This window comes from Abramis brama (assembly GCF_963993115.1).
Source record: "Abramis brama genome assembly, chromosome: 8".
In the NCBI taxonomy this organism is placed as follows: Eukaryota; Metazoa; Chordata; class Actinopteri; order Cypriniformes; family Leuciscidae; genus Abramis; species Abramis brama.
Genome location: NC_139970.1, coordinates 34,684,009 through 34,698,107, shown reverse-complemented (window position 1 = coordinate 34,698,107; position 14,099 = coordinate 34,684,009). Strand labels below are relative to the sequence as shown.

Below are 14,099 nucleotides of genomic sequence, written 5' to 3'. Positions count from 1 at the left end.
TATATTTCACAATATTACTATTTTTACCGTATTTTCGATCAAATAAATGCAGCCTTAAAGACTTTCAAAAACATGAAAAACCTTATCTACCCCAAACTTTTTCACTGCAGCGTTATCTTCATAAACTGTTAAAAGCACTTGCTATTGGTCTACTTATGAACCATATACTGTACAATTCTGATGATTCTGACTTTGTTTTACATCTACTTGGTATGACATTGACTGGGGGATATGCTTCATTTAATGCATTAACGTTAGCCTCTTGCTTACATCTGAATGATGTGGATGGAAATAAGAGCCTCATATAGTGACATCAAAGGGCTGCCAAAGCCCAGAGCCACATGTGGCTGTGTTTGCTGTGGCTATATTTGGAGTATGTGTATGCTTTATTTGTTTTGATGTGGTGGATGAAAAATTTAAAATGCTTTCTATTCTTTTTTTTTTTCCTTTTCTTTTTTTTTGCCAATCGGCCTTAGTGGTCTTCTACAAAGGTGACTCAGAATGTGACATTTAGAACCCTTTCAAAATCAGACCTGGATCACACCATGTTACTGTGAGAGCACTCTGAAGGTGTCTGTGCTGAATTCACAGGGAGAAGTGTCCTTCAAAAAGACATGGACGTCTCTCAAGTGTATTGTCATCTTTATCTATGTTTTATCGAAACCTCCTTTTACGTGAGAAGGATAAAGCCCTGTAGGCAGATAATTGTATTTTAGAGCCGACTCTGGGGATTTCAGCTATAGCTAATGTCATGACCTTTCTATTGTGTGAGGTCGCATGAGCTTCGTTCCATGAACAAGGGAACACAAGGAAGAGTTCAAAAGACATTTCCTGGAAGAGAGAGAAATGGTGACAAATATTCTTTTGTCTTCTTTTTAATGACAAACTATTGTTCTTCCTGTTGTAGAGTCACAGATATTTGCCACAGAATGCCATAATTCTTTCTGACTCAAAGCATTGTTGGGAATGACTTTAAATTATAAATAGCCTTTTCAGTTTCAAAGTAGTACCTGCAGTCAAATAAAAAAAAGCAGTTAACAACACTCCTAACAAAAAAGTAGTACGTTGATGCCTTTTTAAACTAACTATCAGTTTTTTTATATTTATATTAAGGACCATATTTATCTGAAAAACATTGAGGGACATTAAATGTGCAGTACATTTGATACATATTTAGACTGATGATCAATTTAAGCAGCCATGATTAAGTCATTATTCATCAATTGGTGAATTTCTTTTTCAGTGAATTTGATCAGTCAAAATGTTAGGGGTTGGTTGGTAGTGTTTTTTAATGTATGACGTTTCTTACTGTATGCTCACCAAGGCTGCATTTATTTGATAAACCATTTCATTATTATTAAATGATGATAAAATTATATTATTACAATTAAAAATAACATTCTATTTTAATAATTTAATGTAATCTATTCCTCTGATAGCAAAGCGGCCATTACTTCAGTCTTCAGTGTCATATGATCCTTAAGAAAATAATCAGTCTAATATGCTGATTTTGCTCAAACATTTCTTATCATCAATGTTGCTGCTTAATGTTTTTGTGGAAACTGTGATACATTTTTTTTGTCGATTCTTTCATGGCTAGAAAATTCAAAAGCACAGATTTTTATTTTTAATAGAAATCTTTTGTAACATTGTTAATGTCACTTTTGATACATTTTTAATGCGTCTTTGTTGAATAAAAGGATTTATTTATTAAAATATCTTATTGAATCCAAACTTTTGAATGATAGTAGTCTGAAAAAAGCTAGTAGTTATTACTATTTTTTGATGGTTTATTCCTGACACTGGTGATAAGATAATTAATTTGCTTAAACAGCTAAAATCCTTTAGATGTAGCCTTTGTTTTGAACCAATACAGATAGCAGAACTATCAGAAAGAGGTGGAGAGAGGGGAAGATGGGGGACTCGCTTTGGGACAAATATTGACTTTTGGCACATTTTGCTCGGTGGGATTTTTATGGTGCCGCCAGCAATCATTAATCTCTCTAAAATAATGTTTTGCTGTGCGCTGCCTGTTCCCTAGTTACAGTTCATGCTGTCTGAGGCAGTACGCTTCTGTGAACACAGACAGCTCAGCCAGCCATGCCTCTCCAACGGCCGTGTGGAACAGGGATGACAGCTCTATCCCTGCTTTTGCTCCCATGTGATTGACGACTATATTGCATAGCAAATGAGTTGTTGACTTTGTGTTTTATTGTTCAGGTTGTGCTCTTTATAAACGCACTGCGCCTGTTGTCTGTTATTAAATCCATATTCATCAAAGATGCATGAGGAGGACCTTCTCCTGGCACGTCAGTATGTTGACTATAATATTTGATCTTTAGAAAACATGCTATATTTGAGGCCAGCATTCTCATATTTCTTCTTTAAAAGGCCAGTAAACAAGTATTCAAATGCAGACGCAAATGCTTGGTCAACACGTTTGCATGACAGTAACATGCAAAAAGTAAAAGTTACCTACAAATGTCTGTGCCACTGGCATGCAAGGAGTATATATTGTACTTTATACCAAGGTCTGTCTGAATACTCGATTCTGATTGGCTGGAAGGTGTGCAATAAAACCATAATCCAAGTCAGTTTAATCACCGTTCAATATTAATGCACTGTTTTCATTGAAGCACACATAAACATAAGTCACTCGCACACAGAGAGCGGAAATTAAATGTCTTGGTAAGCAACAGTTTAGTAAATACTTACGTTTTTTTTTGTGTAGCTAGATGCATTAGATTCTTGTATTTGCTTGCATAAAGCATATTTCAGGCCTTGAAGCATTAAAGGTGTTTGTACAGTATGTATGTGCTACACAACCAGACATTTCTTGTTCATTATCACTTTTTTTTTCTTTAATAGCATAGTTTATCTAGCTCAGATGTGCCAGAGCTCTCCATTAGGTGTGTTGGACCTCAAGGTTGAGCTTGCAGCTCATACTTTACCATTACCATTGCTCACCTTGCTGAAATAATGCATAGCTGGAACATCCATTACACAGTGTTCATATGAGGATTCTTTGCTATTGAGATTCAACATCCTATTATGTGCATGAGATTGCTCTGATTGGCTTGATCAACAATTTTTGGTCTCTGTGCTTTGTGAACATAATAAAATAAGTTCTGTAAACTCAGAAGTAATCATAATTTATACCTGTGGATCTATGTTCAATATCATTTTGAATTCAAAATGAGTATTAATATTTCACATTATTAATGTAAAACTTTATTTTAGCAGACCTTTTCACTAAACAGTTTCACGAAAAGTCAAAGTTTGTAATGTTAACTTTTACCTATAGTTCAGAGAACTTTTAAAATAGACTTTGTCTGACGAATGGAAGTTGTATTTGGGAATGGGATGTCCTTTTTAACCAGTACTGGTTTGCTAAAATTTAGTTGCTACAAAGTTTGCCAGGTTAGTGCCATCAAATCTTTGAAAGATAATCTGACTGTGGTTGATTGCTTTACTTGACAGTCAGGTGATCTCTTCTTGTCTAAGCAGATGTAGACTTTAAAGGGCTAGTTCACCCAAAAATGAAAATTAGCCCATGGTTTACTCACCCTGAAGCCATCCTAGGTGTATATGACTTTCTTCTTTCAGACGAATACAATCAGAGTTATCAAAAAATGTCCTGGCTCTTCCAAGCTTTATAATGGGAGTGAATGGGTATATTTTTTTATCAAAGCGCATCCATCCATGATAAAAGTGCTCTACGAGGCTCTGGCAGGTTAATAAAGGCTTTATGAAGTGAAGCGATGCGTTCGTGTAAGAAAAATATCCATATTTAAAACTTTGACTAAAATAACTAGCTTCCGGCAGACGCCGTACGCAAGTTGATTTGCACCAAGAGAGTAACACTTGACGATGAATGACGTAGGATGTAGGAGTAGCGTAAGCTTTGACGCCTCTCGCGGTTCAAACAAACAGGGCTGGGCAACCGCGTTCGTCATTACGTTGTGCGTCAAGTTCAAGGGTTAGTCTTTCGCCGTAAATCAATGCGTACAGCCGTCTGCCGGAAGCTAGTTATTTTAGTCGATAAAGTTTTAAATATGGATATTTGTCTTACACGAACACCATCGCTCCACTTTATTAACCCCCCAGAGCTGTGTGGAGCACTTTTATCATGGATGGATTCGCTTTGATGGACTTCCAAAAAAAAAAAAAACATTCACTCCCATTATAAAGCTTGAAAGAGCCAGGACATTTTTTAACATAACTCCGATTGTATTCGTCTGAAAGAAGAATGTCATATAGGCCTACACCTAGGATGGCTTCAGGGTGAGTAAATCATGGGCTAATTTTCATTTTTGGGTGAACTATCCCTTTAAGCCGAAAGTCAAACTTGAGACTAAGTAAAACATAATCAGCATGTATCATATCACATCATCACCTTAGTATTTTGAGAGTTTACTTGTCATCTTGTTCGCACTGCTCTGACCAACATTTCAGATTCCTGGCAAAGACAGCAGCCTGCTGTTCCAATTCATAGAGTTTGCAACTGTCACCTGCAGGTTTGCTGTACTGGCTGGCCTTGACAGTGAGTGAGTAATTGGCTTCCCAGAGGATCCCTGACTGACCCATCCTCCCGCTGTTCTGCTCATTATGAATATGTCAAACAAATGTAGAATATGGGCTACATCTGTCAAGGTGGCAGTTTGCATTAGTACTGTTCATCATGAATAAATAACACATGAAGCACATGAAGATGATACACAAAAGGCTAATTTGAGAAGCATGATGCATACATTAATCTGTTAAAAAAGCTCCTACTATATTTATTCCCACTCTGAAAGCCCCACATTCCTACGGCTGAGAAGCACTATTATGCATCCCCTCCTACTCGGTGACAGAGGGATTCCGCCTTCCTAACATCCTAATAAGGACATTACGGAACATGAAAAGGGAGTGTATTAATAGAGAGGATTATTGCTCAGGAATATTTTCATTGCAGTGTGTCGTCTACTGTATGTATTTCAATGGCATTGGTGAAGTTAATGCACAACTGGCCCAAAGCTCCTGCGCTCAATGCAGCAGACACCCAACACTGCAGCTGCTGATCCCAGATCATGTTATAGTCTATCACATATTCAATCTGCAGAAGTTAACTGAGCTGAAATGAAATGACTTTCAGGGCCAGACACAGCCTTTCGTCATAGACTCCCTCAGCTTTGATACTGCGATCACTGAGGGATCAACTTGCGTGTAATAAATTGAGGTCTAGATGTGTTCATTTGGATGTGTGACACAAAACCAGTCCTTTCTCACACTTCGCTTTCAGTCTCTCTATTTACGTCTGACTTATTTTCATGAGTTCTCTTGTTATGATTCCTGCATTTCTTTACTGAGTGGTGGTGGCCATAAATAGATAGTTCACCAAATTTTGAAAATTATGTCATTATTAACTTGTAGTTCCAAACCTGAATTCTGAAATTTTATTCCGCTCTTAATGCAGCTCTTTTCTAGGCATGCATAATATATCAGCACCATTTTGGGTATCAGCTGATTTTTTTTTTTTTCATCCATCCATCCATCCATCCAATCAAGTGTTCCATCCATCCATCCATCCATCCATCCAATCAAGTGTTCCATCCATCCATCCATCCATCCATCCATCCATCCAATCAAGTGTTCACTTTATCTATCCATCCATCCATCCATCCATCCAATCAAACAAGTGTTCACTTTATCCATCCGTCCATCCATCCATCCATCCATCCATCCATCCATCCATCCAATCAAGTGTTCACTTTATCCATCCATCCATCCATCCATCCATCCATCCATCCATCCATCCATCCATCCATCCATCCATCCATCCATCCATCCATCCAAGTGTTCACTTTATCCATCCATCCATCCATCCAATCAATCAAGTGTTCACTTTATCCATCCATCCATCCATCCATCCATCAAGTGTTCACTTTATCCATCCATCCATCCATCCATCCATCCATCCAATCAATCAAGTATTCACTTTATCCATCCGTCCATCCATCCATCCATCCCTCCATCCATACTAACAAGTGTTCACTTTATCCGTCCGTCCGTCCAAGTGTTCACTTTATCCATCCTTCCATCATCCATCCATCCTATCAAGTGTTCACTTTATCCATCCGTCCGTCCATCCGTCCAAGTGTTCACTTTATCCATCCATCCTATCAAGTGTTCACTTTATTCATCCGTCCGTCCAAGTGTTCACTTTATCCATCCATCCATCCATCCATCCATCCTATCAAGTGTTCACTTTATCCATCCGTCCGTCCATCCGTCCAAGTGTTCACTTTATCCATCCATCCTATCAAGTGTTCACTTTATCCATCCGTCCGTCCATCCGTCCAAGTGTTCACTTTATCCATCCATCCTATCAAGTGTTCACTTTATCCATCCGTCCGTCCATCCGTCCAAGTGTTCACTTTATCCATCCATCCATCCATCCATCCAATCAAGTGTTCACTTTATCCATCCGTCCATCCATCCATCCCTCCATCCATCCAATCAAGTGTTCACTTTATCCATCCGTCCATCCATCCATCCCTCCATCCATCCAATCAAGTGTTCACTTTATCCATCTGTCCATCCATCCATCCCTCCATCCATCCAATCAAGTGTTCACTTTATCCATCCGTCCATCCATCCATCCCTCCATCCATCCAATCAAGTGTTCACTTTATCCATCCGTCCATCCATCCATCCCTCCATCCATCCAATCAAGTGTTCACTTTATCCATCTGTCCATCCATCCATCCCTCCATCCATCCAATCAAGTGTTCACTTTATCCATCCGTCCATCCATCCATCCCTCCATCCATCCAATCAAGTGTTCACTTTATCCATCCGTCCATCCATCCATCCCTCCATCCATCCAATCAAGTGTTCACTTTATCCATCCATCCATCCATCCATCCATCCTATCAAGTGTTCACTTTATCCATCCGTCCGTCCATCCGTCCAAGTGTTCACTTTATCCATCCATCCTATCAAGTGTTCACTTTATTCATCCGTCCGTCCAAGTGTTCACTTTATCCATCCATCCATCCATCCTATCAAGTGTTCACTTTATCCATCCGTCCGTCCGTCCATCCATCCAAGTGTTCACTTTATCCATCCATCCTATCAAGTGTTCACTTTATTCATCCATCCGTCCATCCAAGTGTTCACTTTAGCCATCCATCCATCCATCCTTTCAAGTGTTCACTTGATCAGTCCGTCCATCCGTCCGTCCAAGTGTTCACTTTATCCATCTGTCCTTCCCTCCATCCATCCATCCATCTATCCATCCATCCAAGTGTTCACATTATCCATCCGTCTGTCCATCCATCCTATCAAGTGTTCACTTTATCCATCCGTCCGTAATCATTATTGGTTGCCCTTCTCCACTTTCTCCATTATTTTATTTTTTTTCGACAATGAATGGTCCATCCTAATCACTGAATAATTACAACTTTTATACTAATCATTAAAGAAAAAATACACAATAAAGAGTAAAGTAGAGTTACTGTTTAGACCATCAAATCTGATCATTTTGAGACAAAATAAAGCAAAAGAAAAGCAACGTTATGTTAACGCAGTCCATATAAGGGTGAAGCATCTGGTGCGACTGTGTTTTGGACCCTGAGGTCATGGCAGAGATACAGTATGTCCACTGAAGTTCAGTCCAGCTCAAGCAAAGATAATGGGAATGCTTTGCGCTGCCCCTGATACCAGTGTTTGGAAAGAGTCAAGAGACGCCCTGTTCCTGACCCCGCTTGTGGAAGAGAGGGAGGAGGGCCTTTTTAACCCTGATAAATTGAAACGCGTTGACACTGAACAGCTTCAGGTTGTTTGGCTAGTCTTTATCATACGCTCTATTTTAAGTTTGCAGACATCCTGGATTTGCTTTCTCTTAACCACAAACTCATCTTGGACATCACAATGTAAAAGTCAAGTAAGGTATGTGTGTGTGTGTGTTCTGTATGTGTGTTTGAAACTCTTCTGGTTTACAATTTCCAGTTAACTTCTTGACGGCAAGGCTGTATCCACATATTCAGCATTGGAGTAACCACATGTAATAGTAACAATCATATATTAGGCTATCTATTTTAATAAAAATGGGTTATAATACAAAACATCAGCTCACACTATCATAAAAAAATAGTTTGGCAGAAATGTATTAGTTTGAAACTCCCAGAATGCTAAGACTTACACAACAGACTCCATTCAATAAATCATAGATAAACTACTCCAGATGATTGTCAGCTTAGTTTACTGAAACTTTATTAGAGTGCTCTGAGATGAACATACTGAAAATAAAACAAATATCATTATTTTTTATAACAAGCTGATTCTTAAATAAATAGTAGAGGGATAGTTCACCCCAAAATGAAAATTGTCATTTACTCACCCTCATGTCGTTTCAAACCTGTATGACTGACTTTCTTCTGTGAAACATAAAAGAAGATATTTTGAAGAATGTCTCTATTTTATTTATTTTTTTCAATAAAATGAAAGTTATTGGGGTCCAATCTTGTTTGGGGGTAATTTTAATCATAAAATTACTATTATTTTATTGTTAAATATTACTATTGCTAATATTAACAACAATAATGTGCAAAGACCTAATTTTTATAGGTAAAATTCTAATATTTTACTCTTATTAAATGTACCATTGTTCTTCTATAGTATCATACTGAACTGACCGACAGCTTCAGTGATTTATAAAAGGAGCACTCTTTGCTTGCTGTCTGTGTAATTCAGTCGCAGTTTGAAGTTTTTGTTTTCGTGAGCCTTTGTGACTTTTCCTATTTAAGGACAAAAAAAGTGCAGGACAAAAATGGATTTCTTGATGATTTGATATTTTATAGTGATTTCATAATGTCTAAATAATATAAATCAAAAGGAAAACGTGTGACTAAATTTATAAGGGAGTGGATAATAAGCCAATAAGTGCTCCTCTACTGGTTATAGTCGTAATTTGATTTTTTTTTTTCCATGTCTTTTTAGGTCAGGTGTTTTTAAAGTCTAAGACAGTGAGCCTTCTTTCTAACACAACGATAATTGGATCATATTTAGAGCATTGAAGTGCTGTAAAAAGTTGTGTGAAGCACTTGAAAGTCCTTAAAAAGTGCTTGAATTTCACTCATTAGACTATTTCTGCCACAATACCATGGTTACAGTTAGCATTACTACATTAAATCCATGGTGAATGCTGGTGATTTGATTTGTGGACTGAAAAGCCTTCTATAATTTTTTCGTTCATGGCACAATGTCTCTCCTGGTTTCCACGTCAGCGCTGCTTGACCTGATATCTCTGGTTTATAGCAGAGAATTCTGGGTGGAATTTGAATGCTTCTCACTGGATCTCCCAGCGCCGTGTAGAAACAGTGTTGCATATTTTGCTCTTAACAGTGTGGGCAGCGTGAAACAAAATTTATTTGCACCGGTAGGAAAAAAAGTCACAAAATGCAACCATTTAGTCGCAGTCTGGAGCCCTTCAAATAAATGATGACAGAATTTTACGTTTCTTGGTGAAATACCCCTTTAAGGTGTCAACATGCATATCATCAATGCCAATATTTGGGTCTGTGAAAGATAAAGAGCTCACTTGACACGTTTCAAATTGTTTGATGTTGTATTCTGCTTTCTTTCACAGCTTGTGTCCAATGTCCTGATCTTCTCCTGCACTAATATAGTTGGCGTGTGCACACACTACCCAGCAGAAGGCTCACAGAGACAAGCCTTCCAGGAGACCAGAGAATGTATTCAAGCTCGTCTGCACTCTCAGAGAGAAAACCAGCAACAGGTAAGAGACCAACAGAAATCAAGAGGACTCCTGTGGTTACAGAGCATGTTTTAATTTCTAGTGTCATTCTGTGAGTCTGAAAGATTTGGTGCTCAGCTTGATGATTTCCTAGGCACAGGTACACTACCTTTTAAAAGTATGGGGTCAGTGATCGAATAAATGCAGTCTTGGTGAGCATGAGAGACTTCTTTCAAAAACATAAAAAAACTTGCTGAGCCAAACCTTTGAACGGTAGTGTAGATGGATAGATATAATGGTATCACTTTACAATAAGGTTTCATTATTTAACTTTAGTTAAGTAACGTTAACACAGATACAATTAGCACAGATACAACAACAACAGTAACAAATGTATTGCTTATGGTTAGTTGATGTTAGTTAATACATCAACTAATGTAAACAAATGAAATCTTATTGTAAAGATTTTTACAATAAGATTTTAGGCTTTACTGATATAGCCTAATATATTCTTTAAAATAAAAGCCACTTGTTTTGATATTTTGTCTTATAACGGAAAGATATTCATACAATTTTAAGTGTGGCTTAAGTGCCTAAATACCATAACTGGGTAACAAAAGTACCATGATTAATATATAGCATTCATTTTAGTTTTCACACCTGAAAGTCCGCACCAAGATCCGAACCAAAGTTCATGTTTTGATACATTTTATACATTCGGTTAGTTTTGGTTTGGTTTCACATTGCAATTATGCGAGCGCACTAAAGAACTTTACATGACATACTTGCGTCCTGTCATCATCATCTATGTGGGCTGCATCTTGACATTGATTGGTTTGTAAACGGACGTGCGTCTGACGTCAGCGTGTTGTCAATTCGGTGGGTAACTTTGACAAGAATGAATGAACAGATGCATATCGTTGCCACTATACTGTTATTATTATAGCATTACTACCTGTAGCACAAACTATACTCAAGGCAAGTTCAAATTCACCAAATGAACATCCTTACTGTGCGAACATTATCGTCGCCGGCAGGAAAGGAGGAGAAGACTGCAAGCAATCCTGCGAGATCCACCGGAAGTGGAAAGTCCGAACCATACAGAAAACGCTTTCACAAACGAACCGAGACTACCTCTTTTCGTCAGATCAAATTTTGTTTGTTTGGTCCGGACCGTGGTCCGGGGGAGGTTTCACACCTGTCATTTTGATTCGGATCAAACTGAAAAGTCCGAAAATCCGGACCAAACAAGGTAGGTGTGAAAGGGCCCTGAAATACCTAGGAGAACCATATGAAAACTATATTAAATTACATAGCCGGCAGGAACATATTTTATCAGGGGGGTGATGGGGGCGGGGCTTGATATTGCGGGGCGGTGTTATGGTAGAGTATTTTAAACAAAATCCTAATATTAAACAGCCCAAACAAAAAGATGAACATACAAATGAATGAGTACAGAGTTATGTGAGAACGCTCAGAACTCATGATACATTTTAAAAAGCACAGCACACAAATCTGCATATTAGGCCTACCTTATGGTAGGCTACTCACTCAGGAGTGGCGGTTCACACAGAAAGCATAATCTTTCAAAGCGGAAACGCAAGACGCCAAACGCGGGCAGTGGAACGGGGGGGAAACGCAAGGTCTCGAGGTGCGTTTTAGTTGAACTTATTTTAACTTGAGTGCTGCGTTTTGAGAATGCTGTGTCATGCGCGAGACGCGAGCACAACAGTTAAACACGAGTAGTGCGTTCACACTGAGAAACAATGGAAAAGTAGCAGAGTTGATGTTCTGTGTGAACAGCCCCTAATGCCGATGAATGCTTTAAAGGTGAACTAAGTAACTTTTTTACCTTAACTGAACAGCTTCGGAGTCATTGGAATGGTTATATTACTTATTTCGGGTTGAATGGTGGTCGTTTCGCACCCCCCTGGTGCCCGTGAGCGGAGAATCCGCACTTGCAACTTTGAGCCGGCGGGCCGCCGCGTCAGGAAGTATCGCGTGATATCAGGTCTCGCGATGTAAACAATTGCTTTAAGGCCAAAAGAAATCTGCTAAAATGCTGTCATTATTGCGCTCCCTCACGCTGTTCGAACCCGAATGAAGAAGCCGTTTTAAAGAATGTCCCATCCGCTTTGATGTCGTTGATCTACTAGCCTCTGGCGTCTGAGAATCGCCAACGAGTTTTTACAACATTGTTGTCAAATATCTATTCCGAAGCTGTAGGGGGAGCTCTAGAGAGAAACCTGCGAGCAAAAAGCGAGAATACAGCGAAGAAATCCCGAAACTACTGAGCCCTGCTTTAATCAATACATCTATATTTAGTTTTTTCACATGCATTAAATGAGTGTCAAATCAGTTCTGAGATGCTGTGACCAGTGTCACATCACTCACTCCATGTGAGATCGGCTTATTGCCTTATGATAGGCTGTATTAATTTCTTTTAGAGTCATAAAACCCTATTCGACAACATATAAAACGAAATAATCTTTAGAGTAATTTTATAAAGGTTGAAGGTGTTCTTAAAAAAACAGGTTGAAAAACAAAAAGTTATTTAAAAGTCATGTCATCTTAAATTCCAATGTAGTGAAACAGCTGTCGTCAGGGGGTGCTGCAGCACCCCTAGTTCCCGCGGCAATGTTAAATTATATTAGCAGCATGATAATTGTTCAATTTAAATGTTTTGTCTTAGCTGTACGAATGAGGAAAAAAGTATGCCCAGAAGACAGACTCAAACATGTGTGAGGAAATAGTGTGGGGAAATAGCTGCAGATTGCTTGAATTAGAGCTAAATGAACGGACAGCATTTCACCTGAGTCCATTCACATGTCCAATGATTTTCAGTATGGAACTGAAGCTACGAGGAAACCTGTGCATGGAGACACGCAGTGCTGATTAATTTGTCAGATTAGAACCACATCCAACAGTCTGGAGATTCATAGTGGCACCAAAGGGAAAAAATAATGGCTGTTTCCTCACACACAGAAGCCCACAGGGGCCACGCATCATTATTTCGACAAACGTGATATGTTATTTTTTCATATCAAGTCTTTCAAAAATAACAGCATGGCCTCTAGATAATTTACCAGTATTAAATAACTATTATCCTTCCACAGTTAGTGTAATATTTTTAATATATGGAACATGAAATTTCATTCGTTTATTTATTTATTTATTTATTTTTGGTGCTTTTTATTTGATTTTTTTTATTTGCATTTATATAGTAACTAAAAAAAGAAAGCTGTTTTAGTTACTATATACATTAAAATAAATAAATATACAATTAAATAATAGCCTATATCAAATAAATTAAAATCAAATAAATCGAGGGAAAATGTATCTATCTATCTATCTATCTATCTATAGAAATACCATGACGTTAGCATCTGATACTATCACTGTACCATGCTACCACAGTACTAGTGGTGTAGGACTAAAGTAGAATTCATGTAATTTTCTGCAGTGTCCTTTAGTTTGCTCTTTTCTTGACAGTATGGCAGAAATATTGAGATGATACCATGCCTTGATACTATGATACGATGTCTTTGTTTCTCTCTTTGTTTGTGTCTTTCCCCTCTTTTCCCCCTTACCATCACTGTCATCATTTGCAGGAACGCCTTCTCCTGTCTGTGCTTCCTCGACATGTCGCCATGGAGATGAAAGCCGACATAAATGCCAAACAAGAGGATATGATGTTCCACAAGATCTATATTCAAAAGCATGACAATGTGAGGTAAGAGTGACTCCTCAAATAGCCTGAAATATGGTAGTCAGTGTTTACACCTCAAAGCACCTTTAAAGCCTGCAATAATCATTACAAATATTTTTAAGCCATTTATGTTAACACTTATTAAGGTTGAGTGCTTATTTCTGTTCTAAAACCTAGTGAGCTTCCCTCATAGACAGTTACCTTCTTGGTAATTGAAAATGGAACCTCATAAGCGAACACAAAATCTGCACCTGTTAACATGCTAAAGTAACATGATACAGTTTCCTTATTATTAAATGAATGAATTCTTTTTATATTTATGGAACATATGCTGTGTTGTCTCAGATTAAATGCTGTCTTGATAAGCAGCTCTCTAGGTTTTTGGAACAGAGCTTGTAAGTGTCTTATAATTCTGATAAGCATTAGATATTGCACCCTCTTGTGGATTTAGAGATGAGAACACTGGCTCATCTCTATCTCCAACTGACCATCCATGCGTCCCGACAGCTCTTCTGGACATCTCCAGACACATTCCCACTCATTAAAAGTTGACTTCCACAGCACCAGGCTAGTTAGGACACTCACGATCACAAGAGGCCTTATTAGGTGTAACCTGTTGTTTCTTTCTTTCAAGTTGATCTTTGATTT

At 38.2% G+C, this 14,099-nt stretch overlaps 1 protein-coding gene across 2 annotated transcripts in view; it reads left to right on the top strand.

Moving 5' to 3' along the window:
- The window catches only part of adcy5 (adenylate cyclase 5), an 88,556-nt gene that overhangs the window by 41,908 nt on the left and 32,549 nt on the right, over nucleotides 1-14,099 (top strand). For both annotated transcript variants that reach the window (XM_084122325.1, XM_084122324.1), the window contains exons 2-3: nucleotides 9,635-9,784; nucleotides 13,354-13,475. In XM_084122325.1, coding sequence (XP_083978451.1) covers nucleotides 9,635-9,784; nucleotides 13,354-13,475 — 272 coding nt within the window. The remainder of the gene's footprint in view (nucleotides 1-9,634; nucleotides 9,785-13,353; nucleotides 13,476-14,099) is intronic.